Source organism: Emydura macquarii, unplaced genomic scaffold (genome assembly GCF_026122565.2).
Source record: "Emydura macquarii macquarii isolate MOO-44397 ecotype Brisbane River unplaced genomic scaffold, CSIRO-AGI_Emac_v2 contig_3101, whole genome shotgun sequence".
Classification (NCBI taxonomy): Eukaryota; Metazoa; Chordata; order Testudines; family Chelidae; genus Emydura; species Emydura macquarii.
The window spans coordinates 1,933-28,817 of record NW_027133238.1 but is presented as its reverse complement, the minus strand read 5'-3'; the positions used below and the strand labels follow the sequence as shown (position 1 = coordinate 28,817).

Below are 26,885 nucleotides of genomic sequence, written 5' to 3'. Positions count from 1 at the left end.
AATTCCCGTTAAGAAATGCTACATTGTTTTGAAAAGGCTGCTTTGTGTGACTTCAAAATACACAAACACACACTTTAATGAAACAGAATGTTAAACTGTTTCATTACAACACGAACAGGAGATATTTTGATCTAGAAAAGATCAAATGTTTCCACCACAACTAATTGGCAGCTGCCCTCATTGATTCTATAAAGCCGTAAAATTCAGACTTTCAAAAGGTTTAAAAATATTTTTCCCCCAAAAGGAATTTTCAGATAAATTGATATTTCACCCACTGTCTTCATAATATAGATTTTTCCATCAAAAATATTTCAATTATTTTTTTCCCAAATTACCTTTATTCTTGGCTTTGCTACTGACTCAGAGCAGGGCCTCTCTCAGGGCTTGTCTACACAGGAAACTACCATGGTGTAACAGAAGTGAATTTAAACCACTATAATTGCACCAGTGTATCTCCCCATGTGGACACATTGTTACTAAGAGTGATTTTTTTCCATTTTAACCTTATGTTACTTTGGAAGTAGTTTAAACTAATCTTAAAAGAAGCCACTCTTTGGAATAAGAGTGTCCACAAAGCAAGTTACATCAGTGTAAGTGAAAATTTTCCAGTGTAGACAAACCCTTAGGCTGCTTGGGCACTCTGGGATGGCTGCTCAGCTCAGATTTCCCCCTCCCACACAAAGTGCAGTGCAGTGTAGAGCAAATACAGCTGATTCAAGACTATGCTAGGAAATTGTAAAACCCTGGCAAACTGTCCAACATCCCCCTCTAGAGGATAACAGCCAACTCCTGCTGCTAGTTGGTGTTTAATCCTTGAGTTTGCAAAGTAGTGTTACAAAAACCAGCTGCTGCATGAACACAACTAAACCCTCAGTTGCACTCAGGTCAGAGGAGGGTGCCAGGAACCGGCTACAATATTGTGAGTTTGCAGTGCGGACAATCCAGGATTGCATTGAATCATGAGACAGACAGAGGGACGGACGCACAAAACTCCACGGGGATCAGCTTTACTTTAAATAAAATATGCAGCACAGCCGCTCATTCACACAGAGCCATTGGGCTGCCTCAAACTGGCACAGTTATCATCACAGCCACAGCAGAGTGAAACCACACCAGGTCACAGCAGCAACCCCCCCACCAAGAGGGGTGTCCATCACGCAGAGAGGAGGCAGCCCCAGCCCCTGGGAGACCGCAGGGGGCATGGATGGGCCTGGAGTGGGCTCCAGGACATGCACATGGAGCTCTAATACCCCAAGCTACACCGAGACCCACTCTCCCATCCCCCCTCCCCACACCAACTAGTGCAAATTATTTCCCACGCAGCACAGATATAAAGGACAATTGGAGGGGGATTTTGACCTGGAGAAACAGGGTTGGGTAAGGGTATAAGGCCCTGCTCAAAGTGAGCCATCTGGTGCGTGACGGAATAAGCTCCTTCCCACCTTTCAAGTGAAAATGCTTTGCTCAGGCATCTCTGAGCCCAGCCGCCCGTGAATGGAGGGGAAAGCTACAAAGTTTGCACGGGCTGCTCCTGTGCTCTCTGTCAGTGGGAGACAAACCCCAGGCACCAAGCACCGAAATTCTCCTGTTACCCTGTGGGAGGTGAGCATCCCACCCAGCACACACTGCTGGGCTCCATGGGACAGGCAGAGGAGACTGGGCCAGTCTGTGTACACCACTAGGGGAAGGCATTGTCTCCAGGCCATCTCTGTGTCTCAGCAGAGCCCTCACCAGCCTGTGGTTAGTGCTAAGGGACAAGAACAGAGCTGCAGCTATCAGAGAGCGGGCACCATAGGGTCCTAGTCAGCAGTCCCCACCCTGCCCCCTTGGATATACACATGCAATAGCCTCAGGCCCAGGGAATGTAGTGTGTTAGACAGCAGCACATTTTGCTTCCCCTTCCTGGGGTCCTAGGACATTTAACCGTGCGAGAGGCCAGGTCAGCAAAGGGTCCAGACCACGAATAGTGGGCATAAAGTCAGAAGCGCTGGCATTGTCCTTGTTCTGGGGAGACCACGGCTTCCAGCCCGCAGCGTTCAAAGGGAGCTGGGTGCTCTGCTCCGCTGCATGCTGGGGGTGAGGTCTGGTGGTGATGCCTCTCCAGCAAAGGGCCATGGCTCCAGCACAGAGACCTGCCTCAGGGGACCGAGATGGCCCTGTGGGCTGGAACCAGCAGCCTCCATGTTACTTGTGTAAGGACAGCAATGCCCCAGGGAGGTGCCGTGTCAGAGGGCACTCACCGAGAGGGGGGGGGGAAGCAATGCCCCCCAGGAGGTGCCGTGTCAGAGGGCACTCACCGAGGGGGGGGGGGAAGCAATGCCCCCCAGGAGGTGCCGTGTCAGAGGGCACTCACCGAGGGGGGGGGGGAAGCAATGCCCCCCAGGAGGTGCCGTGTCAGAGGGCACTCACCGAGGGGGGGGAAGCAATGCCCCCTGGGAGATGTAGTTTCTTTGGGCCCCACCTTAGTAAGCAGTGGTGCTTTGCGGACCCCCTGAGGGGCTGCCATCCCTCAGTGCAGCAGTGTCCCGCCATACCACTCCCTCCCCGCCCAGCTGGCACAACCCCTTCCAGCTGGGCTCCCTGAGGGGAAGGGCCTGGTGCTGGGGTTAGAGGCTGACACTACGGTGGTGCTTGAACTGGCCCTGCCCGCCCCGGCGCTGCTCCTGCTCTTCCAGCTCGTCGCTGTTCAGGCTGGTGGCATCCGACAGCCCCAGCAGATGCTCCACCGAGTCGAACTTCTGCAGGTCGGAGGCGATGGTCTGCAGGCTGAGCATGGAGAGCGTGTCTGCGGGGGGGCACTCGGCCCCCAGCCCGGCCCCTGCCTCCACCGCCCCATACAGCGGGCTGGCCTCTGCCCCCACTGGCGAGGCCCGGCGCTGGATGAGGCGCTGCAGCCGCCGGGCGTGGATCTGCTCGCTGATCTGCTCCAGGTTACGGAGCGCCACCGAGTAACGCATCTTTGCCTGGGAGACCCGCTGCTCCAGCCCTGTCACCTTGGCCTTGTGCTCCTGGGGGGAGGAGGAGATCCAGGGGTTAGACAGCGCCCTCGCAGTCCCTGCAGCACCCAGCCCATGCCCACCCCACTAGTCCAGGCCTGTGCTCCTGGGGATGGGTGTGTGGGGGGAGCTGAACCCAGGATAGAAAGACACCCCCCAACTCCATCCTATGTACTCAACCCCCCGCCCCCTCACCTCACCTGCTCTTCCTCTCAGTTCTCTGCACATGCTCACCCTGCCCCCGGCTCCAAACACACACGTAGGCTACGACCCAACCACAGCCTCACATACTTTCCCTGCTCCTCTGCCCCACAGCCAATGGGGGGCAGCAGCCATGAGAAAACCCATCCTTTCCTGGGGAGGGCACAGCAGCAAAGGCTGACAGGAACACACGCCACCCCAGGGCACTCTGGAATCTCAGAGGGTGGGTATGTTTCACTGCATACATACCCAGCCCCCAGGGCACTGTTTGATCTCAGCAGGGGCAGATGTGCACCCCAGCCACCCTGGGAATGTCAGAGTCTCAGTGGGGGCGGACACATGCCCTGGCCCTGCCCCAGGGATGCCAAGATCTCAGCAGGGATGGACACATGCCCAGCCCCCCTCTCAGAGACGCCAGGATCTCAGCGGAGCTGTAGCGCTTTACCTCAAGTATCTGATTGAACTGGGCCTTGAGCTCAAAGTAGGGCTTGCTCTTGACAATGACGCGCTTGAGAGATTTCTGCAGGCTCTGCACCTTGGCCTCCGCCTGCTGGCAGAGCCGGGTGACACGCTGGTGCTCCCGCTCACTGTGCAGCCGCTCCTCCTCCGCTTCATTCACCTGCAGCCAGAGCAGGATGCGCTCGTCTGCCCAGACTCCCGTTCCCACCCTGCCTGCACCCTCGCATACACACAGAGCCATGCAGATCTCAGTCCCTTCCATCCACTGCCCACCCTCCCACGCACACTGCATCCAGCCCCATCCCTCCCTCCCTGACAGGGACTCGGGCTGTCACCCCGCAGGCGGTGCAGTGTAGTACAAACCCCCCCATTCTGTGTAATTGGTACAGTCCTTGCGGCACCCCCACCACTCCTCTGGCAGGTGGTGTGATCATTTGGTTATTGTTTTCACCATGCAGGTGGCATAGTCCCACTCCCCTGTGCCCAGCTGATATGGCCCCCCAGCTCTCCTTCAGCAGGTGGCATCATCAGCACCCCCATATGGTTGGTACAATCCCCTTGCTCATACCTTGCATGGCCCCCTCTCCCTTATAATTGGTATAGCTCCCTGGCCCAGTTTCCATGTCTCACCTTGAAGGTGGTGTGGTGCCCCCAGCATGTGGTTGGTATGTCCCGTCCCACCCCCAGCCTCACATCTGACCTTGCAGGTGCTGTGTTTCCCCCTACATGGGTGGTACAGCCCCCTGGCCCTGCTCCCACATCTCACCTTGCAGGTGGCATGATTGAGCATCTCCTGCCAGGTGGGGTCAAGCCGGTTCTTGTCAGCCATGACGCCCTGCTCAGCCACGAAGACCATCTCGCGAGCAGCGTTGTGCATACTGACCGCCCGCTCGTACCGCAGCGCCGCCTTCTGCGTCTCCTGCTGGGCCTGTGCCGAGGGGAGGAGAAAGTCACATGGAGATCAGGGCAAGTGACTCCTGCCCCCACTCCTGTCCCAGAGCAAGTATAGAACCCAGGCATCCTGACTCCCAGCCTCCCCGCTCTAACTCACTAGACCCCACTCCCCTCCCAGAACCAGGACAGAACCCAGGAGTCTGATGTTGGCAGGCAAGGCATGTCCGAGGGGCAGGGCAAGGCCAGGCGGGGGCAAGGTGCGGAGGGGTGCATTCACACCTCCTTGGCCAGGCGACGGGCCTCATAGTAGGGACGTGCTTTCTCGATGCAGTTCCCCAGCTGGGAGCCCTGGGTGTTGAGCTTCCTGGCGGATTCAGAGAGGATCCTGCGGTATGTGGTCCTGGCTTCCTGCAGTGGGGAGGAGAGCAGCAGCATTGGGGCCAGCTCTGATTGCCGGGGAAGAACACCCCCAGTGACCCCACCACCCTGCTCCCTGCAGCAGAGGGACCCCTATCACTGCATTGGGGCTAGCATTGACCCCCAGGGGAAGAGCACCCCTTAGAAATCCCCCATCCCACTCCCTGAAACACAGCATGCCCCAAACACTGCACTCGGGCATTAGGGCCAGCACTGACCACCAGGGTAGAGGGCCCCACCACAGCACAGTGCCCACACAAGCCAGGACTCACTGCCAGGGAGAATGCCCCTGCTGAGTCCCCATCCCGCTCTCCAAAACGCAGCACCCCCAAGTGCTGCACTGAGGCCAGCACTGACTGCCAGAGAGAGCCCCGCTGCCCCTGCAAGTGCTAATCCAGGCCAACTCTGCTTAACTTCACAGGACAGTGCGGGTGGGAGGGCACAGAAGCAGCCCTGAGGGTCACTAAATGCCCAGTAAGGGCCGCGACCACCACAAGGGAACAGCCAGGCTTGCTGGCCTAGCATGGGGACAATCAGAGTTGGTGGCAGGGGGACTGGGGCGCCCGGACGGAGCTGTACATGGCAGAGGTAACGGTCAGGCCAAGGTGACGCAGCTGGCCCCGCAGGGAGCCTGGTGTTCACTCACATCCAGCCGTAGCTCCACCTGGTTGATCTCCTCGTTGGCCTGGTTGAGATGCTCCAGCTCCTCCTGCAGGGGGGAAGGCAGAACATGCGGCTCAGGAATCCGGCCCAACGTCACACCTGACTCAGCGGGATAGAGTCACCCTAATGGGTCCCCTCCACCAAGCCAGTGAGAGCCTCTCCCTGCTCCCCTTCCCCTCCTGGCACAGCTGAGGGGACAGCATCAAGAACAGCACAGCATGGACTAGTGCAAAGAGCATTACCCCTCTGTGCCTCAGTTTCCCCATCTATGAAATGCTGATAATGATCCTGTACTCCTTTGTACTCAGATCTGCTGGTGAGAAGTGTTAGATAAGAGGTGGGGCGATTGTGTGGACCTGTTCTAAGGAGAAATGACAAGAACTTGCACCTGAGACTCAGGATCTTTGATGGCAATGTATGTCTGACACATAATGCATCTTATGTTCATGGTTCAAGGCCCCATTGTGCGAGGCACCACACAAAACAACTACATAACGTAGGTGTGCTCCCAATTAGACAAAAGACAACAGTGGATGGGGGAGTGCACAGGAGTGATGAGCCACTTCTGATCCATGTGATAAGCATCAGCCGCAGCTCCCTAGCCATTGTCAAGCAACGTGTAGGCATCATAGCAAAGGAGGGATTTAAAGAAGAGGGGTGAAGTGGCTTTGTGGGTGTTTATGAGAGCTGTTCCTCCTCCTCCATGTGGGGGTGAGGGCAGGGGAGCATGGCAGAAAGCAGAGAGGTGTTGGTGGGGAAATCTACCCAGTGGATGACGAAGGCTAGTGTCATTGGCAGAGCAGAGGCTGGCATCAATATCTCCATAGCATATAAGGGAAAAGGCCCTGAAGAGCCTTAAGGTTTGTGCGTGATGCGGTGGAGAAGTGGGAGCCAGCAGACAGCAGGCAGAGATGGGTGAGGGGATCACAGGAAAATGATCTTTGCAGCAGCGTTCTGAACGGACATAAGCAAGGGACGTAAGTGAGGTAAGAAGATGGGATCTGTATGTAGATAGCGACGGATTGGCTGAGAGACGGGAAGCACTCTGAGATCTACTGATAAGAGCTGGGTACATGTGTCCTAGTCACACAGGCTCTTCTGTTCCCTGAGGCAGCAGGACAGGACCTTGCACCAGGGACCATGGATCTCTGACCATGGCTTGAGTCATGTTATGGTAGCACCCTTGGGGCTCTACTGTACATTCACATAAAGAAAAACAGTCCCTGTTCTAAGGTGTGGCTAGACTAAGGGGGCTGGACTAGAGGACCTCCCGAGATCCCCTCCAGCCCCACATGACCAAGATTCTATGAAGGCTTTAACTCAGCCAGTTTAGCATGTGTTGCAGTTACAATTGCTTAGTCTTGGGAGTCCCAGGAGGTGTTAATTAGATCAAGTGAAATAACAGGATCAAAGAACACCTTTCAATCCTGTCCTGCCTGGACAAAGCCTTTTAATCCAATTCCAAGGTGTTTTATACATTGGTTTAACTGAATTCGGGGCTTGTCACTTGTAGCTGGCCAGCCAGTTACACCCCCACCAGTGACTGATGGTGTTAGAGGAAGCCAGGTCCAGTCAGCCCTCACCTGTATCCTGGGATCCAGCTCTTCCTCTGCATCTTCCTCGTCCCTCAGGGGCATCTTGGTTTCATCACCACTGCAGACATCCTCAGGGACAGGCGTCCTGAGCTCCTCTGTGGGTGTCCGCAGCTCCCCAGGAGGCGTCTGCCGCCCATCCCTCACGTTCATGCCCAGAACCAACCTCTGATCTGAGTCCTCCATGCCAGGGCCCCCGAGCCACTCCTCCCCTTGGCAGTATCAGCTCTCCCTCAGCAGGCAGGCTGCCAGTGGAGCCTTCACAGGGACGCAGGCATCCTACTGGTGGACCCATCCACTGGATGCACTGGAGTAGAGTGAGGGGTCAGGGGCCATGCGCCAGGTCACATGGACATACGAGCCATGAGCAGGCAGGAAATCAGGAATGGTCACGGCAGCCCTGGGTTAAAGCAGGAGCTTGGAGAGTGGCTGGGGCATCAAAGGACGAGGCATGAGAGGAAATTCAGGAATCCACCACGGCAGTGCTGGAGAATTTATCAGAGATGGGCATCCTCCTCGTACCAGCGTCTGAACCACGTCTCGCTGACCAGCCAGAGGAGGGGGTGATGTGTTAGCTGGGTCCCCCAGAGAAGAAAACGTCAGGACTACAGAGTCTCAGCAATCTCAGAGAGAGACCAAAGGCCAAGGAGGGGGCTTGCCAAAGGGATGGAGAAGAATCCCCAAAGGCAGAAAGCCAGACACCCTCCACTCCACACTGCCAGTCCCAGCGAGACCCTGACAAGAGTCGATCCAAGAGCTGGTCCCCGGGGGCTCAAAGTGTGAAGCCTGGAGAACTGGGGTACAGCTGGATCTGCAGAGATAGGAGAGGGGGCTAGAAAATAACCAGCAGAAAGTGAATCAGGAAATGCTCCCTGTATCAGACACCAACAGAAGAATGGGGATCCTGCTCATCAGCACCAACACTCCCCCATCCCCTACCAGAGACACGTATGCCCCCAAGAGAGATGGGGACCCTGCCACCTTTAAATGACACAGAAGAGTCGCCAGGTCCCCGCTTCAACCCATGCTAGTTGCTCCTTGCACATCTACTGCTACTTCCCATAAGGCAATCTCACCCACCCCACCTCCTACTCCTCCCCAATGCATCCTCCATTCACCCCAATGCACCCAGCACCCATCCCCACCTCCTCACCAGTGCACCCACCATACAAATTACAGCAACCTCCTCCCCAACGCAAGCTTCCCCTTCCCTTCCACTCTACCCGCCACGCGCCGTGCCCATCCCACAGCTTTCTGCAACCCCCGCTCCCCAATGCACCCTTCGCCCTCCTCAGTCACAAACTACACCCTCCAAACGCACCTGAACCCCCCCAAAACACACACACACACACACTCTGCTCCTTCCCCCTGCACCTGCCCCCGCTAGCCGCCCCGCTGCGCCCTGCAGCCAACGTCGCTCTCATGCCCCCCGCCCCCGCGCCGGCCCGCCCCGGCCCGACTCCCGGGGTCTCAGCTTAGTGTACAGGACCGGGCACCCAGGACAGGGGGGGAGGGAATCTGCTGTTTATCTCCTACTCTTCAAGCTACCGCAGGCTGCACTGTCCGCACTTCCAGCCCCCACCGCGTCAACCGGAACCGGAAACCACTCTTCCGGGACCCCCTTCCTTCCCCATATCTGCCGTACAACATGGCGGCTCGCATGGGAGCAGCCCTTCCCCCTGTCCCTGCCCTCCAGCTGCCGCCGGGAGGAGATAGAGCGAATCATCCCAAGAAGCTCAACGATCCCGCTCGGCTAAGTTCTCGCTGGGGTAAATAGATGAGCGCAAAGCCTGAGGGCTAGTAGCCACATTGGCGCCGCCATCTTGGGTTACGGATCCAGTTCAGCGGAAGGGAACAGGGAAGGTAACATCCGGGTACTCTAGGATGCCAGCTGTAACTCTTTACCTCTCCCGCCCTGTCCTCCTGCCGTAATACAAGATGGTGGCAACCACGAGGGAAGCGAATATGGCGGTGCCCATAGAGTGTTCGCTACTTGGAAGGGAAGCGTGGGCCTAGCCTGCTCGCACGTTCAAAGTGACGGCGGAAACCTGACGTACCACATGAGGCTCAACAGCCAATCAGAGAGCCCTGGAAACAGTGTGGGGGAAGAGCTAGCTGGAAGAAGCCATTATTTTATTTTTAAACAATTAGATATTAATTAAAAAAAAATAAATTAAATTAAAGAGTGAAAATCACCCCAAAAACCAACGTTCATTTTTTTAGGTAGATTTATTGTGAGTTTTTCATAGCAAACACGGTAGCCATGGCAATGATGGTAGTAGTGATTGTTGCCATGGCGATGTGAGGCTGGTCCAGAGTGTGATGGGTCTAAGTAACAGGGAGTGTCAGTTTCACCAACCACAAAGTATCCAAGACCCAGCTGTCACTAGGGTTGCCAATTTTGGTTGGATGTATTCCTGGAGGTTTCATCAGACATAATCTTTAATTAAAGATGAATCTTTCATTCCTGGAGACTCCAGGACAGTCTTGGAGGGTTGGCAACCCTATGTCAGACACACACACACCCTGCCCCCCAAAATCATGACATTGGTTTAAAGCCATAGATATTTATTTTTAAAATAATTTTATATACAAATATATATAATATTAATAAAAAAATTTAGTTCTTCCTATTCACATTCTGGTTTTGGAACCAAGTCCAATGATTTCATGGCAAGTCTCATAATATTTGCTGTTTCCCTTAAAGTCCCAGCTCCTGGAGCCCTGTAATTACAAAAAAAAAACAAAAAAAAAAAACCCCTCACCTCTCATTTAAAAAGAAAGATATAAGGTTTCTGTTCCTCATAATTGCTTTAAAATGTGACATCTGAAGGCCTAAGCAGAACCAGAAAAGTCTACTACTCCATGAGTGAGAACTGGATTTTCTGTTTTATGGGAAATTCTGCAATTTCAAAAAAAAATTTTTGCTGCAAATTGGAATGATTTGTTTACATTTAAATTTCTTGCAACAACATTTTAAAAAAATGGTTCCAGCCAATAAAAATGTTTCATCTGATAACATTTAAGATGTTTTATTCTGACTTGGATTTTAAAAAATTTAAAATGAAAAACTTCAAAATGAAAAATTGAAACATTCCATTCCACTCACATTGACAAACCTTCACTCAGGAAAAAATCAAAATGAAGCATTTTGATGGCATCTGAACAGGATGTTTGGCTGTAGTGCAGACACAAACAACGTGCTCACATTCTGTCTATGCTGGGAGCAACGGAAGGCACATGCACGTCAAATGATGGAAGATGGACTAGGCTGCGTCTGTTCAGTTGGACCATTAATGACCAGTGGGGTCGTCTTGTCGTTGGTATAGAAGAAAGGGAAGATTTTCTCCGTAAAGGAGGCAATGAATGTGTAGAGATGGTCCATGGTCTTGGCATTGTGGAAAGCCACCAGCCCCTCCACATAGTCCACATAAATCCCGACCCTGCGAAGCCTCTTGTTGCAGTACACAAGGGTCCTGCAGGTGTTAAGAGCCCAATATTTGCCCATGTGCATCTCCACAGTCCAAAAGCCATGCTCAGGTGTGAATGTGAGATGTCCCTTCCTCTTCACTGACCCCCTGGCCACTCCCACAGTCCAGTAGCCATTGTCCCCCACCTCCACTTCCCAGTAACATCTCCCAGATGAGAACCCTTCAGAGGCCAGGATGCAAGGTTCGATGTCGAATCTCTCATGGCAGTCGGGCACGTCCTTCCACTTGTCTCCTAGATGCACACTCCTCCAGTCACTGGAAAGGACGAGCTCAGGGTTGGCTGTTTTAGGATCCAGAGTCACCTCCACTGAAGGGAGAGAGAGAAAACAAATGTGTGATTAGACAGACAGATAGATAGATTAGATGAGTGTGTGCATCTGGGCTGTGGAAAGAAAAGAGATCAGACCATAGCAAAGAGAGAAATATTACTCTCAGAAAATATAAGCTGTCCCTAAGTACTCTCTGCTAGATGTATCTCACATCCAGAGTTTTTCAGAGTTTTCTGAGTTGGGGACCTGGCTGGCTCAGGAGATGTGGGGAATGGGACATAGATCTTTTCCCTTTTAGGGGCTGCCAGCTCTGATCAGGCTTCAGAGTGAAGGTACTATGGAGCTCAGGGGGTGGAGATACAGATTGTTTCTCTTCCAGGGGTTGCTAGCTCTGATCTGGCCCCAGGATGCGGGGACTGGCTGACTTGGGAGTTGATAGGATACAGGACCTTTCCTCTGAGGTGTCAGTTCCAGTGTGGCTGGGCTGACAGTGACTTGAAGCCATTCCCATTGACAGCTTTAGAGGCATAGGTGAGATGAGCAGGTGGATAAGAACATACGAATGGCCATACTGGGTCAGACCAATGGTCCATCTAGCCCAGTATCTTGTCTTCTGATAGTAGCCATTGCCAGGTGCTTCAGAAGGAATGAACAGAACAGGGCAATTATCAAGCAATCCATCCCCTGTTGTCCACTCCTAGGTTCTGGCAATCAGAGGCTAAGGACACCCAAAGCATGGGGTTGCTTCACTGACCATCTTGGCTAATAGCCATTGATGAACCTGTCCTCCATGAACTCATGTAATTATTTTTTGAACTCTTTAGCCTTCACAACATCCCTAACAATGAGTTCCACAGGTTGGCTGTGCATTGTGTGAAGTACTTCCTTACGTTTGTTGTAAGTCTGCTTCCTATTAATTTCATGGGTGATCCTTCGTTCTTGTGTTATGTGAAGTGGTAAATAACACTTTCTTATTCAATTTCTCCACACCATTCATGATTTTATAGATCTCTATCATATCCCCAATTAATGTGGCTCAGTCCTTTTTCCTGGATCTGACTCAGTCCTTTTTCCATTGGGTCCCAGAAGCCAAACTACCTTGTAAGCCCCTCCACTTCACCTAGAAGGCTGACCCAAGATGGGACAGCATGAGGGTAACTCATTCTTGCGCTGGCATGCCCCACCAGTTGTGTGGATGAAGGCCTGGTCCCTGGGGCTGTGGGTGCAGGGGCCTCTCCTTACCATCCAGTTGACATTGGGAACATGCTGCAATTGCTGGGGTACAGCACACCATAGGGATCCAATCCCCTGCATTTCATTCTTCTGAGCCCCTTTCTGGGGCCTCCTGCAGCCCCATGGTTCTCATCAGGCCAGGTCCACAGCTGGTGCAAATCACCACAGCTAGCAAAGCCTGGCTGATTTACATCAGTCCTGCAGTCCCTAGCCCCTCACGCTGTCACAGATGGACCTAGCAATAGCGGCAAGAAGAAAAGGAGTGGGATTTGCTTCCGCTTCACCTGTGTAACCCTTTATCTGTATCCTTTGGTCCCTGAGCAGTAGGGGCATCCGGCAGTCACATGGTTTTGGTGGCTGTGGATGGGGCTTCAAGGGCTTCTTGCTGCTAGACCTGCAACCAACCAAGAGAGGTGTAGTTAGAGATCACTAAGCCTCAGGAAACTGGGAGCATGCCACCACCCCAGCTAACTCCTCCCCATTGCTATAGGGTTAAAAATGCCAAGTCCCTGGGCTCCCATTGCTTCCTTTGGAGCAATGATCCCACAGTCTCAGTGCTGCTATCCAGCCTGAATGGGCCTTTGCCCCGCCTCAGGCCTGGACTACATGACAAAGTTAGGTAGATATAAGCTGCCTTACGCTGTCCCATTTGTGCATGTGTCTACACTTAAATTTGTTCCCCACTGATGTAAGTGCCCCCATTAAGCTGACACAGTAACATCAGCTCCATGAGTGATTTTGAGCCATAGTTGATTTACATAGTCTGAAGCAGCACAAATGTAGACACTGCATTACCTGTGTTGTCCCTTACAGTCCTCCAGCAGCCATCCCACAATGCCTGATACTGACCGCTCTGGTCACAATGGTGAATTCTGCTGCCCAAGGGTCATGCAGACTGAAAACCTCCCCTCTCCTTTAAAGCCCCATGAATTTTTGCAATGCCTTTTCCTGATAGGGATAGGATACAGAGTGACCTAGACAAATTGGAGAATTGGGCCAAAATAAATCTGATGTGATTCAACAAGGACAAGTGCAGAGTCCTCCACTTAGGACGAAAGAATCCCATGCACTGCTACAGACTGGGGACCGACGAGCTAGGCAACAGTTCTGCAGAAAAGGACCTGGGGGTAAGAGTGGATAAGAAGCTGGATGAGAGTCAGCAGTATGCCCTGGTTGCCAAGAAGGCTAATAGCATATTGGGCTGCATTAGTAGGAGCATTGCCAGCAGATCGAGGGAAGTGATTATTCCCCTTTATTCGGCATTGGTGAGGCCGCATTTGAGTACTGTGTCCAGTTTTGGGCCCCCCACTACAAAAAGGATGTGGACAAGTTGGAGAGAATCCAGCAGAGGGCAACAAAAATGATTAGGAGGCTGGAGCACAAGACTTATGAGGAGAGGCTGAGGGAACGAGGCTTGTTTAGTCTGCAAAAGAGAAGAATGAGGGGGATTTGATAGCAGCCTTTAACTACCTGAAAGGGGGTTCCAGGGAGGGTGGAGCTAGGCTGTTCTCAATGGTAGTAGATGACAGAACAAGGGGCAATCGTCTCAAGTTGCAGAGGGGAAGGTCTAGGTTGGACATTAGGAAAATGTTTTTCACTAGGAGGGTGGTGAAGCACTGGAATGGGTTACCTAGGGAAGTGGTGGAATCTCCATCTTTAGAGGTTTTTAAGATGCGGCTTGACAAAGCCCTGGCTGAGATGATTTAGCTGAGGTTAGTCCTGCTTTGAGCAGGAGGTTGGACTAGATGACCTCCTGAGGCTCCTTCCAACCCTAATCTTCTATGACTCTATGACGTGATCCAGCCCTTAAGGGTGCTAGAACCCGGGCCCTGAGTCACCCCTGCGTGATTCATTTCTGCCCCACCATGCATTTCCAAAGCATGGCACACTGGGATACCTGCTCATGGTGCACTGCACTCCTGGTGAATACACATACTGCCAACCAAGGAACCTAGTATGCATGAGCATAAGTGATGTACTAACTGCGGTGGCTGTATGCCAATATAATTTGTGTCAGCAAAACTTTGTAGTGTAGACACAGACCTGCCAACGGGCTGGGGGGGAGGGGGCAGGATGATACAAAGGGGGCAATTGCCCAGGGGCCTGGCAATTTAAAAGGGCCTGGGCAGGTGGGATAGATACCATGGTCAGCTGCTGAAGCTTCCCCTTGGGGAGATCAGCTTCCCGTCCTGCTTCTTCTGCCCGCAGCCCCATCCATGCTCCATCCCTGCTCCGCCCCAGGCCATGCTACAGGTTTCGCTCTGCCCACTCACTGCCACGTTTCCCCCTATCACCCCACCGCTTGGCGCCGCTGTTTTCCACATCCCTCCTTCACCCCATCCCTGCTTGACCCCCCTCCTCTCTTCCACATCCCCCCTTCCCGACTCAGCCTTCCCACTGCCAAGTCCCTCTTCCTCACTCAGCCCCCCACCGTCGCTCACCGCATGCTGACCTCTCCCGCTGCTGTTCGCAGTCTAGGGGGAAGGAGGCGTGTGTGGGGGGGGGCAATCAGGAATGGGGAGAAGGAGGAACACAATGGCAGGGAGGCCAAGCGGGAAGGGGGTGTGGAAGAGAGGAGGAAGGAGGGACACAGCGAGCAGCAAGCGGCAGGGCTGAGTGGGGGTGGAGGGATGCAGCGGTGAGCAGGCCAAGTGCGGGAGGAGGCAGATGGGGAGCTAGCCTCCCCAAGGAGAAGCTTCACTTATCATCCATGGCTGTATACCTCAGCCATCCATTTCTGGGGGCGGCCATTGACTGTTCTGCCCTGGGACCTAAAATTGCTGTCGGCAGGCCTGTGTACACATGCCTCAGTCCAGAGGTGACGTGTAGGGGGGCATGTGGGGTCACATTCCCTCCCGCCCCCGCGATTGCTCAGTCACATGGTGCGGCTGGGCCCCCTCCCTGCAGGGCAGCTGATCTGGTGAGCTGTGAGCTGCACCTGGCAGGGAGAGGCAACTGCTTGAACTCTGCTGTGAGAAGCAGGAGGAACATCTGGAAGCTGCTGGGGGAGGTCTTTGCTTTCCGGAAGTGAGGGGGGTGCTGCTTTCCAGGAAAGGACTTCCTGGAGGTGTGTGACTTAACTTTTCCAGGGTTGTGTCCCCCCCACTATCTGCAGGTACAGATCAGCTCTGCCTCAGCCTTTCACTCCTCTGGGGTCACCCTGGAGAACTCCTCTCCTGCACAGGTACTCTCTAGATAAATATAGTTATGCAGTTATCCTCTGCCACCTCCCATATACCCAGACACACTGTCACACACACAGAGCCAGGTGTCCAGCTGGTGGAAATCAGAGTTACTGCACTGGAATCAATGAGACCAGACCCCCAGCTGGTGGGAATTGGCCATGGTTCCATTGGAGTCCATGGGGCCAGCTGTCTGGCTGGTGTCAATCAAGATGACTCCATTAGAGTCAATGTGGCTATGTTGATTTGCACCAGCTAAAAAACTGGGTCATAGCTTAGAAAAGCAGCTGAGATGCTGTTACTTCAAGGCCTTCCTCTGAGAGCTTTCACTGAGCTCAGACATCCAGAGGAAGTAGCTCTTCCTGTCTCTCCCAGCACCTCATCTGAGACATGAAAATGAGACCAGTTAATGAGCAGAAGCTAATCCTCACTCCCAGAGGCAGGTCACCGGATTCTGCAGCTAACCGTGCTACCCAGAACATTCCCAGGAGCAATGGACTGACAGTGATCCACCTCCATTTGGGGCTGGGCATGCTCAGTCTGCATGGACCCAGCCACACCGTCACGGAGTTGGGAGACAGCACCTCCCAGCTCATCCCGGCATCCGCACAGCTCAGGGGACCCCGAAAGGAGAGAAGGTACCTGCATTAAGGACTTTCATCCAGTCGACACTACATCCACATGCTCACATCATCTCCCTCCCTCCCTCTGGAGCATCTGGATAGATGGATACCAAAGCGATAGATACTTAATAAATACAAGATAGCCAGATCTCTGGTTTCTGAAGGTTGTGAGGGGTTGCCTATATTAAAAGATTGCACTATCTAAGAAAGGGAGAACCCTTACCTGCTCCAGGTGATATTTTTATCCTGAAAAATACGAGAGAGAGGAAGGAAGAGAGTCAGGTTACATTGCAGGTTTTCTTTTTCACACTTTGAGTAAAATCCTTCCCTTCCCTCTGGCCCTGCCTTTCTAATGGCATCCAATGCACTGAGGCATTGGGACCAGCCTTGACTGTCTGTGGAGAGTGGGGTGCCCTGTTGAACCCCCTCCATGCAGCACAGCCCCCCTAGTGCCGGACTGGGGCATTGGGTCCAACACTGATTGTGAGAGCCCCTTGCTGAATACTCCTTGTCCCCACATCACATTAGAATCCAGGGGACAATTCTGAACTGACATCGGCAGCCCTACAATGAGTAGGGGTCTCCTCAGGAGGCTTGTCCCTTGAATCCTGGCTGTGACTCTGTGTTGTCATCTCACCTGCGGCTCCGGGCCTGGCTCCTCTTTTCTTTCTTGCCCCTCCTCGTTTGTGCCATTCTCCTCCTCCAGCTCCTGCAGCTTCTGGAGGACCATCTGCTGCCCGTCATGCAGGAAGTGGTGCAGGTGCTGCAGGGCAGAGAGTGGGCTCTTACGGTATGTCTTCACCAACGGCGGCAAATTCGCTGCCGTCAGATCGATCTATCCGGATTGATTGAGCGGTCAATGAAAACCCGCTCAATTTATCTGGAAGTCGACTCAATAAAACCACCCTCTCAAGTGGCGTAGAGCTGCGTCAACAGGAACGCATTTCCCGTCAGCGCAGCACAGCGAAGATGCTGTGTAGAAGAGGAGTTACGAAGTCAATGGGAGTTACATAATCTAGTCTACGTAGCTTGTGTAAATCCCATCAACTGCCATTGACTTTCCAGGTAAGTGTAGCACTGGTCTTACAGGAGCCCAATAGGGTGTCTCAGTGCTGCCTTGGGGACACAGCTCTAGAGAGGTCTGGGACACACCTGAATAACGAGGGTGTTAACAGAGCTGCCTAACCTGCTTAAAAATGGGAGTACAGACATTCAAGGACTACAGAGGAAGAACCTGGAAAGAGTGAGTAGGGATGGTGGACAAGCAACCAATGTGAGCTCCTAGGACAATATTGATCAGTAAAGGGCTAATGTGATCCTAGGATGTATCAACAGTAGTGTAGTGAGAAGAAATAGGGGGGTGATTTTACCTCTGGATTCACACTGCAAAATGACAGGGTTTGGACCCATGTCACAACAGAACTCGGGACTCACAAAGAAGGAAGAACGGGAAGGGGAAGTTGTAGTGTGTGGCTGAGCAGCAGTGACCATGAGATGGTTGAGTTCAGGATCCTGACAAAAGGAAGAAAGGAGAACAGCTAAATACAAACCATGGACTTCAGAAAAGCAGACTTTGACTCCCTGAGAGAGTTGATGGGAAGGATCCCCTTGGAGGCTAATAAAAGGGGAAAAGGAGTCCAAGAGAGCTGGCTGTATTTTAAAGAAACCTTATTGAGGGTGCAGGAATAAACCATCCTGAAGTGCAGAAAGAATAGCAAATATGGCAAGCGGCCAGCTTGGCTTAAAAAAGAAGTATTCGGTGAGCTTAAACACAAAAAGGAAGCTTACAAGAAGTGGAAGCTTGGACAGATGACTCAGGAGGTGTATAAAATTACTGCTTGAGCATGCAGGAGTGAAATCACGAAGGCAAAAGCACAAATGAAGTTGCAGTTAGCAAGGAAAATGAAGGATAACAAGAAGGGTTCCTACAGCTATGTTAGCAACAAGAAGGAGGTCAGGGAAAGTATGGGCCCCTTACAGAATATGGAAGGCAACCTAGTGACAGATGTGAAAAAAGCTGAAGAGCTGAATACTTTCTTTGCCTCTGTCTTCACAGACAAGGTCAGCTGCCAGATTACTGCACTGGGCAACTCAGAATGGGGAGGAGATGAGCAGCTCTCAGTGGTGAAAGAACAGGTTCAGGACACTTTAGAAAGGATGGACATGCACAAGTCCATGGGGCTGGATGCAAAGCATCTGAGGGTGCTGAGGGAATTGGCTGATGTGATTGTTTGCAGAGCAATTGGCCATTTTCTTTGAAAACTCGTAGTCATTAGAGGAGGTCCCGGACAATTGGAAAAAGGCAAATATAGTGTCCATCTTCAAAATAAGGAAGAAAGAGGATCTGGGGAACTACAGACCAGTGAGCCTCACCACAGTCCCCAGAAAAATCACGGAGAAGGACCTCAAGGAATCCATTTTGAGGCACTTGGAAGAGAGAACGGTGATCAGGAACAGTCAGCATGGATTCACAAAGGGCAAGTCATGCCTGACCAACCGGATTGCCTTTTGTGATAAGAAGGCTGGCTCTGCGGATGTGAGGAAAGTAACGGTGTATCTTGACTTTAGCAAAGCTTTTGATATGATCTATCACAGTATTTTTATCAGCAAGTTAAAGAAGTATGGGTTGGATGAATGGACTATAAAGTGGATAGAAAGCTGGCTAGATAATTGGGCTTAATGGTTAGTGATCAAGGCTTGATGTCTAGTTGGCAGCTGGTAACAAGCGGAGTGCTCCAGGAGTTGGTCCTGGAGCCAGTTTTGTTCAGCTTCTTCATTAATGATCTGGAGGATGGGGTGGATTGCATCCTCAGCAAGTTTTCAAATGACCCTAAGCTGGGGGGAGTGGTGGATACGCTGGAGGGCAGGGATAGGATACAGAGGAATGCAGACAAATTGGAGGATTAGGCCAAAGAAAATCTGATGAGGACAAGGACAAGTGCAGAGTCCTGCACCTAGGACAGAAGAATCCCATGCACAGCTACAGACTGGGGACTGACGGGGTAGGCAGCAATTCTGCAGAAAAGAACCTGGGCGTTACAGTGGATAAGAAGCTGGATATGAGTCAACAGTGTGCCCTTATTGCCAAGAAGGCTAATAGCATATTGGGCTGCATTAGTAGGAGCATTGCCAGCAGATCGAGGGAAGTGATTATTCCCCTCTATTCGGCATTGGTGAGGCCACATTTGGAGTACTGTGTTCAGTTTTGAATCCCCAGTATAGAAAGAATGTTGACAAATTGTAGAGAGCCCAATGAGGGGCAAGAAAAATGACTAGGGGGCTGAAGCACAAGACTTATGAGAAGAGGCTGAGGGAACTAAGTTTGTTTAGTCTGCAGAAGAGAAGAGTGAGGCAGGATTTGATAGCAGCCTTCAGCCACCTGAAAGGGAGTTCCAGGGAGGATGGAGCTAGGCTATTCTTAGTTGTGGCAGATGACAGAACAAAGAGCAATGGTCTCAAGTTGCAATGGGGGAAGTCGAGGAAGGATATTAGGAAAAAGTTTTTCACTAGGAGGGTGGTGAAGCACTGGAGTGTGTTACCTAGGGAAGTGGTGGAATCTCCGTCCTTAGAGATTTTTAGGGCCCAGCTTGACAAAGCTCTGGGTGGGATGGTTTAGTTGAGGTTGGTCCTGCTTTGAGCAGCGGGTAGGACTAGATGACCTCCTGAGGCTCCTTCCAACCCAAATCTTCTATGACTCTATGATGTGATCCAGCCCTTAGCAGGGTGCTAGAACCTGGGCCCTGAGTCCCTGCTGACAGGAATCAGAGGGATTTGTGTTGGGCAGAAGTGGGGCTTGCACTCAACCCTGAGTCAGAGCCCAGGTTTAGTGTGCAATATACACACGCACTCACAGTCCTACAGTGCCATGTGGCTAACCAGACAAAAGATTGATGTGTGAGCCTGGTTGTGGGCTATTGAGCCCTGGGATATGCAGTGCTTCCCCGACACATATCATGGATTTGGCTGATGGGGTAATAGGATCACCTGCCTCTCGCATCTCTCCGTTGCATGGAAGGCTCAGAACAATCGCTAGTTCCTTCTTCAGAATCTCCAGACGCTGCCTGAAACTCTCCTGGAGGGAGAGGAAGGTCTGGTTAGTGAACAGATCGATCCCACTAAGTATTGGATGCAGAGAGAGTTCCTGGGATCTCCAGCTGAGGATGTCATTCAAAGGACATCAGGGACGGATTCGGGAATATCATCCACCCTGTCCTCCTGTCTCCTACCCATTAAACTAGTGCAGCCTTAGTGTTAGATATCGCCAACCCTAGAGAACTCACTGCCAGAATGTTTCCCTTCCTATTCAGCCTAACAGGATCCTCAGAGGAAGGGATACCCAGTGCCAGGACTCAGAAGATCTGGGTTCAGCTCCCAAATCCACCACAACTTCCTGGTTGACCCTCAGGACAAGTTTTGACAAGAGACCAGCTCCCATTTAGTGAGGACCAGATTTTCAAACATGCTCAGCACCCAACCTACTGAACCCTATGGCCTTTGAACCCCATGAACTTTGGCCATGTAAAAAATATCTCTGCAGGCTCACTTACTTAGATGTAAAATAGGGATAATAATCCTTCTTTCGTTAATTCAGACTCAGGGCAGGGGCTGTCTCTTGCTGTGTGTTTAATTATGTGTAGGACTGCAGTCCCAGCTCTGATACCCTTCCACCTTGTAGGGTCCTAGACCCCGGGCTCTAGCCTGAGTCGGAATGTCTACACTGCAATTAAACAGCTCCTTAGCCCGAGTCCCATGTGAGACCGAGTCAGATGGCATGGGACAGGCATGTGTTTTCAATTGCAGTGTAGACAGTGTAGAGCTGATCTACACTAGAAAATTAGGTAGAACAAGCTATGTCTCTCAGGGGTATTGAAAAATTCACACCTGAGAGACATAGTTAAACTGACCTAAGTCACTGTGTAGACAGCACAAGGGCAATAGAAGAGTTCTTCTGTTATTCAAGCTACTGCCTCTCAGGGAGGTGAATTATCTATGAGGAAAGGAGAACACCTCCCGCAGGCATAGGTAGTGTCTACACTGAAGTGCTTGAGTGAAGGATCTGCAGCTGTGCTGCTGTAGCATTTCAAGTGTAGACAAGCCCTTAAATAGGCCTGGCTAGCAGCAGGATTCTGCATATTTTCTCTGCAGCTTTGTCTACACACACACTGCACTGGTTTACTTTAAATCTAGCTTTAAATCGGTTGAGTTTAAAACCTGTGTGGACTCTTATTTTGATTTACTTTAAATCGATTGCTAAACAAGAATAAGAGCATCCCCACTGTGGATTGGCTGAACTGGAAAAACCCCACCTCTGGCTCCATCTACATTACAAAGCGTCCACCAATGTTGGCCCAATCCTGTTTTTGTAAAAGAACAGAGCCACAAACACCTCCCACCCCCATTTCTACCAAAAGGCACTTCAGCCTGATACATTGTAATTTTAATCAAAAGTTAAAACCTCAACTGCCTGGTATTGTTCTACCCTTTGAAATGTTCATCTCAGTCTTTCTAAAATATCCATTTACTGCATAATAATTCAAGTCTGTCTGTATTTTGTATAATTCTATTTGGTTTAAGATTGTTTGTAAAGCCACTCCATTAACCATTTTATCTGTTAATTTTACCCACTTTCAATATATATATTTGTAAAAACCCTATTTTAAGTATGAGAAGCCACACTGTGAAATGTAATATACCTACCTAATTGTAAAAGACATTGACAAAAATGAAATAGTGTTTGCTTTAAAAATAATGTGTGAACTCTTCATCTAGGAGTTGGCACTGAATGATTGAAGTGTGAATGATTGAGCAATTGAAGTGGATGTAGACAGGGAGAGTGATTGAACAATTGGTCTAAATAAGGGATATCGAAACAGATGAAGAAAACACCTGCCTCACTTAAAACATTTGAGAGAAGAAGAAAGGGGCAAAGATAATAACTTTTACCACTCAACTGGCCGAAGAGGAGTCCACCCTGATAACTCTGGAGCCAGCCCACTTCAAAGAACAAAATCTGATCAGGCTTGCAACAATGTGGGTGATTAAGGATCACACCAAATGCAGATGCAGCATGACAGAGCAAAAACCCATAGACTTACATGGGTCTTTTTCCTATAAAAATGGGACAGAAAGGTGAAGGCTGGAGGTTCGGGTCTACATCATCACATCAGCCAGGAGTACCGATGCGCATTGGCAGAACCTTGCTCCTCATCCTCGTGCTACAGTCACCTGGCCAGTGACTACCACGAGCACCAAGAGGCTGGTAACTATAACATCTGTGAGACCCCTATGTATATATGTTTGTCTTTCTCCCTGTCTGTGTATGCCTGTCTGTGTGTATGAGTGAATGAAAGTACCAATTAAAACATGTGTCAACAAAGTATATTTTATTAATAGGAATCTCTGTGATTGTAGTATTGATACAATGTTGATACTGTTTTCCTAGTGGTTACATTATTGATACTATTTCACTAAAAGTAAGGAACAATATTGATGTTATTACAGTGTTGATACTGTTCTTTCTATTGATACCAAATTTCTATTTACCAAATTTCTGTATTCACAATAAACGTGGCTTGTTGCTTTATCCCCTGAAAAAGATCCTGTGATATTTATTATTTGAATAACACCAGCAGCATAGCTCTGTTGGTTTAGCTATGCTGGCATGCCCCTGTAGTGTAGACGCAGCCTACGCTGACAGAAGGGGTTTTGCTGTTGGTGCAGGAAAGCTACCTCCCCGAATGACGGAAGCTACATTGATGGAAGTGTTCTTCATTTGCACTGAGGGTTAGGTCACCACAGCTATGTAGGTCAGAGGTGTGGCTTTTTCACACCCTGACTGACATAGCTGGGTCAGTCTAACTTTTAAGAGTAGACCCTCGCCTCAGTGAGTTAAATTGCTTCAGCTATAGCATGTCAACATGTGAGATCAGAGCTGGTGAGATCAAAGGGGGAATCACAGCTCACTTCCCCACGGCATGCCAGGAAGGGAAGCAGAACAGCAGTTCAGAGGGCTGGTCTTTACACAGAAAACCACAGGACTGGCTAAGGGGAGGTTGGTCCGCCACACCGAGGGACTATTTGAGGCCCAAGAGGAAGGAATGGGAACCAGTGCTAGCTTCTGTTCCCAGTCCCTTTGATACGAATTGTGAACTGAATAGAAATGGGACAGAAATGTAAACTCTGCCAAATTTGACTAGGAAACAGCAAAGCGGATCAGAGCAATGGGCTCATCTAGCCCGGTATCCCCAATCCCTGCCACCCAGACCAATGGGCCCTTCTAGCCCTACACACAGCCATCCCCCTTCCCACTGCCCCAGACCAGACCCATGAGCCCAACTAACTCAGGATATTCCCCCCTCCACCCCTACGCGCACACACTCTGCCAAGCGAGATAAGGTCAACAATGGGCCCCATTCAGCCCGCTTATCCCCAACCCCTCCCTGCCACCCTAGTTCAGATTCAGATCAATGGACCCATCTAGCCCAGGGGTGCCGGTTGTGGTTGTGGGAAACTCCCTGAGTTGTGAAATGAGCCCAATATGGAATGAGCATGTTCCAGCCCCCCAACTGCCTGGCTAGGTGGGGAGCTCCCCACGGCTGTCCCATTCTAAGTGGGGATCGGAGCATGTTGTGGGGCTGCTGGGGGCCACATGTGAAGGTATGCCTCGGGCACCAGGACTGCCTTAATCCAGCCCTGCTCAGTGGCACTCCTGCCCCTCAGCCATGCCCAGCTGCAGGGCTAACCAGATCCTCCAAGGTCCAGTGAGACCCCTCCCAATTGCCATGAGTCCCCCAACAGCCTGTCCCTGGTGATATCAGGGCAGAGGAAGGAGAAGGGCACCACCCAGCTGCAGGAACACTCCCTCCCCCACTCCCACCTGCTGTGCTGAGGACCGCTCGCCATTTTACCTGCTGCCCCTGGGGGTCCTGCCCTAGGGACTCCACCCCACACAGCGTGCTGGATCTGGAGCGCACATCCTGGTCCTGGTCCTGCAGCTGGGGCTGTCCCAGGCTGGTGGCTGGCAGAGAGAACCTCTGCACAATCCCCACCACGTTGGCCAGCAGCTTGTTCTGACGGAAGCTGCGTTTTCGGAAGGACTGGCAGCACAGGGGACACTGCTTCAGCTCTTCCTCCTCCTCCACCCTGTCCCAGTGCTGGCTGATGCAGGCCTGGCAGTAGTTGTGCCCACAGTCCAACGTGACAGGCTCCTCCATGTACTGACAGCAGATGGAGCAGGTAACCTCCAACTGCAGTTCCTGGATCAGGCTGGTCTCGGTCATGGCAGGAGGCACACGAGGGGCAGCTGTGCGGCTGGAATCTCTGCAGAGCTCAGCTTAGTTTCCTGGCATCCCACAGCTTGCCCCCTGCAGCTCAGCTCCCTGGCACCCCGCACCATGCCTCACTGAGCTCTCCACAGCCCAGCGCTTAGACAGCCACATACGTGCTTTACTGCAGTGGCTCTCAGCCTTTTTTTCCCGAGTACCAGTCGGCTCAGGTCAAGTGCCACTGCCGACGTTTGCCGCTTTTCGGTGGCGGGGTTTGCCGAGGCAGGGGACAGTGGGGAGGCGGCAGGGGGGACTGCGACGGCCGCAGGGGAAATTCGGAGGCGGAAGGGGGGACTGTGGCGGCGGCAGGGGCAAATTCAGCGGCAGGGGAAAATTCGGGGTTTCGGCGGCGACGGGGGGGGAATTCCGCGGTGGCGGCAGGGGACGCCTTGTGTACCACCAAGCCGTCCTCCGCGTACCACCCGTTGAGAACCCCTGCTTTACTGCATCAATAGGAAGAAGAACTTGAGGTCAATGTACTAAGATACTAAACTGAGGGGTGGGGATTGTATGTAATGGCTTGGCAGCTGTGGGAGAGAATATGGTTCAGACAGAGACATCCCTTAGGTGACGATCTATTAATGGAGATTCTCTGTATCTTAGTAAGGAAGAGAGGATGGAAGATGATAAAGTATGGATAGGATCGGACAATAAACAGTCAAATGAAAGAGTTCCATTCAATTACTTCACATAATGGCCGAAAGCAAAAAAGTGACAATTTTTTAAAGTGCTTAGATACAAATGCTAGAAGTCTAAATACTAAGATGGGTGAACTTGAGTGCCTCATATTAAATGAGGATATTGAAATAATAGGCAAAACAGAAATTTGGTGGAATGAAGATAATCAATGGGACACAGTAATACCAGGTACAAAATACATCGGAAGGACAGAATAGGTCGTACTGGTGGGGGAGTGGCACTATATGTGAAAGAAAGCATAGAGTCAAACGAAGTAAAAATCTTAAATCAACAAAACTGTGCCATAGAATCTCTATGGATAGTAATGCCATGCTTAAATAATAAGAATACAGCAGTAGGTATATACTACCAACCCCTGACCAGGATGGTGATAGTGACTGTGAAATGCTCAGGGAGATTAGAGAAGCTATAAAAATAAGATATTCAATAATAATGAGGGATTTCCACTATCCCCATGTTGACTGGATACATGTCACCTCAGGACGAGATGCAGAAATAAAGTTTCTGAACACCTTAAATAATTGCTCTTGGAGAAGCTAGTCCTGGAACCCACAAGAAGAGAGGCAATTCTTGATTTAGTCCTAAGTGGAGCACAGGATTGGGCCAAGAGGTGAATATAGCTGAACCGCTTGGTAATAATGACCATAACATAATAAAATGTAACATCTCAGTGTGTGGGGGAAAACACCAAAGCAGTCCACCACGGTAGCATTTAATTTCAGAAAAGGGAGCTATACAAAAATGAGGAAGTTAGTTAAACAGAAATTAAAGGTACAGTGCCAAAAGTGACATCCCTGCAAGCTGCATGGAAACTTTTTAAAGACACCATAACAGAGGCTCAATTTAAATGTATACCCCCAAATTAAGAAACATAGTAAAAGGACCAAAAAAGGGCTATCGTGGCTAAACAACAAAGTAAAAGAAGCAGTTAGAGGCAAAAAGGCAACCTTTAAAAAGTGGAATGTTAAATCCTATTGAGGAAAAGAGGAAGGAGCATAGACTCTGGCAAGTAAAGTGTAAAAATATAATTAGTAAGGACAAAAAAGAATGTGAAGAACAGCTAGCCAAAGACTCAAAAAGTAACAGCAAAATTTATTTTAAGTACATCAGGAGCAGGAAACTTGCTAAATAACGACTGGGGCCACTGGATGATCAACATGCTTAAGGTGCAGTCAAGGAAGATAAGGCTATTGCAAAGATAAATGAATTCTTTGCATCGGTCTTCATGTCTGAGGATGTGAGGGAGATTCCCAAACCTGAGTTGTTCTTTTTAGGTGACAAATCTGAGGAACCGTCCCAGATTGAGGTGGCATTAGAGGAGATTTTGAAACAAAATTGATCAATTAAGCAGTAATAAGTCACCACTCAATGTGCAGCTGCAGTCAAAAAGCTAACAGAATGTTAGGAATCATTAGGAAAGGGATAGATAACAAGACAGAAAATATCGTATTGCCTCTTTATAAATCCATGGTATGCCCACATATTGAATACTGCGTGCAGATCTGGTCACCCCATCTCAAAAAAGATATATCAAAATTAGAAAAGGTACAGAAAAGGGCAACAAAAATGATTGAGGGTATGGAACAGCTTCCATATGAAGAGACATTAATAAGACTGGGGCTTTTCAGCTTGGAAAAGAGACGACTAAGGGGGAGATATCATAGAGGTCTATAAAATCATGACCGACTCCTATTCCCAGCCAGATTCAGGAACTATCACTCAAGTTCCCAGAATTTGGACATCTCTCAAGGGCAGGCTGAAGATGCACCTGGGGGGCAAAGGAACTAGCAACAGCTGGGAGCAGGTGGGGTCAGAATAGGCTGGCAGGGGGCAGTGATCCTG

At 50.8% G+C, this 26,885-nt stretch overlaps 2 protein-coding genes across 3 annotated transcripts; both read right to left on the bottom strand.

The window, feature by feature from the left end:
• Positions 1 to 990: 990 nt before the first annotated feature.
• On the bottom strand, positions 991 to 8,899 carry SH3BP5L (SH3 binding domain protein 5 like). Of its 2 annotated transcripts, XM_067530526.1 has the most exons (7): positions 8,868 to 8,899; positions 7,214 to 8,033; positions 5,614 to 5,676; positions 4,830 to 4,958; positions 4,423 to 4,584; positions 3,643 to 3,816; positions 991 to 3,008 (listed from the first exon to the last, which is right to left on the bottom strand). In XM_067530526.1, exons 2-7 carry the CDS (start codon positions 7,406 to 7,408, stop codon positions 2,607 to 2,609), a joined length of 1,125 nt encoding a protein of 374 aa, XP_067386627.1. In that variant the 5' UTR covers positions 7,409 to 8,033; positions 8,868 to 8,899; the 3' UTR covers positions 991 to 2,606. The 2 variants fall into 2 exon arrangements, with proteins under 2 accessions (XP_067386627.1, XP_067386626.1); XM_067530525.1 differs by lacking the exon at positions 8,868 to 8,899 and having other exon boundaries at positions 7,214 to 8,330.
• A 656-nt stretch (positions 8,900 to 9,555) lies between these two features.
• On the bottom strand, positions 9,556 to 24,299 carry LOC137141594 (E3 ubiquitin-protein ligase TRIM39-like). Its single transcript, XM_067530523.1, has 6 exons — positions 23,928 to 24,299; positions 20,009 to 20,092; positions 16,658 to 16,783; positions 16,244 to 16,266; positions 12,500 to 12,609; positions 9,556 to 11,020 (listed from the first exon to the last, which is right to left on the bottom strand). The coding sequence occupies exons 1-6, from the start codon at positions 24,297 to 24,299 to the stop codon at positions 10,470 to 10,472; spliced, it is 1,266 nt and encodes a 421-aa protein (XP_067386624.1). The 3' UTR covers positions 9,556 to 10,469.
• Between the last annotated feature and the right edge of the window lie 2,586 nt (positions 24,300 to 26,885).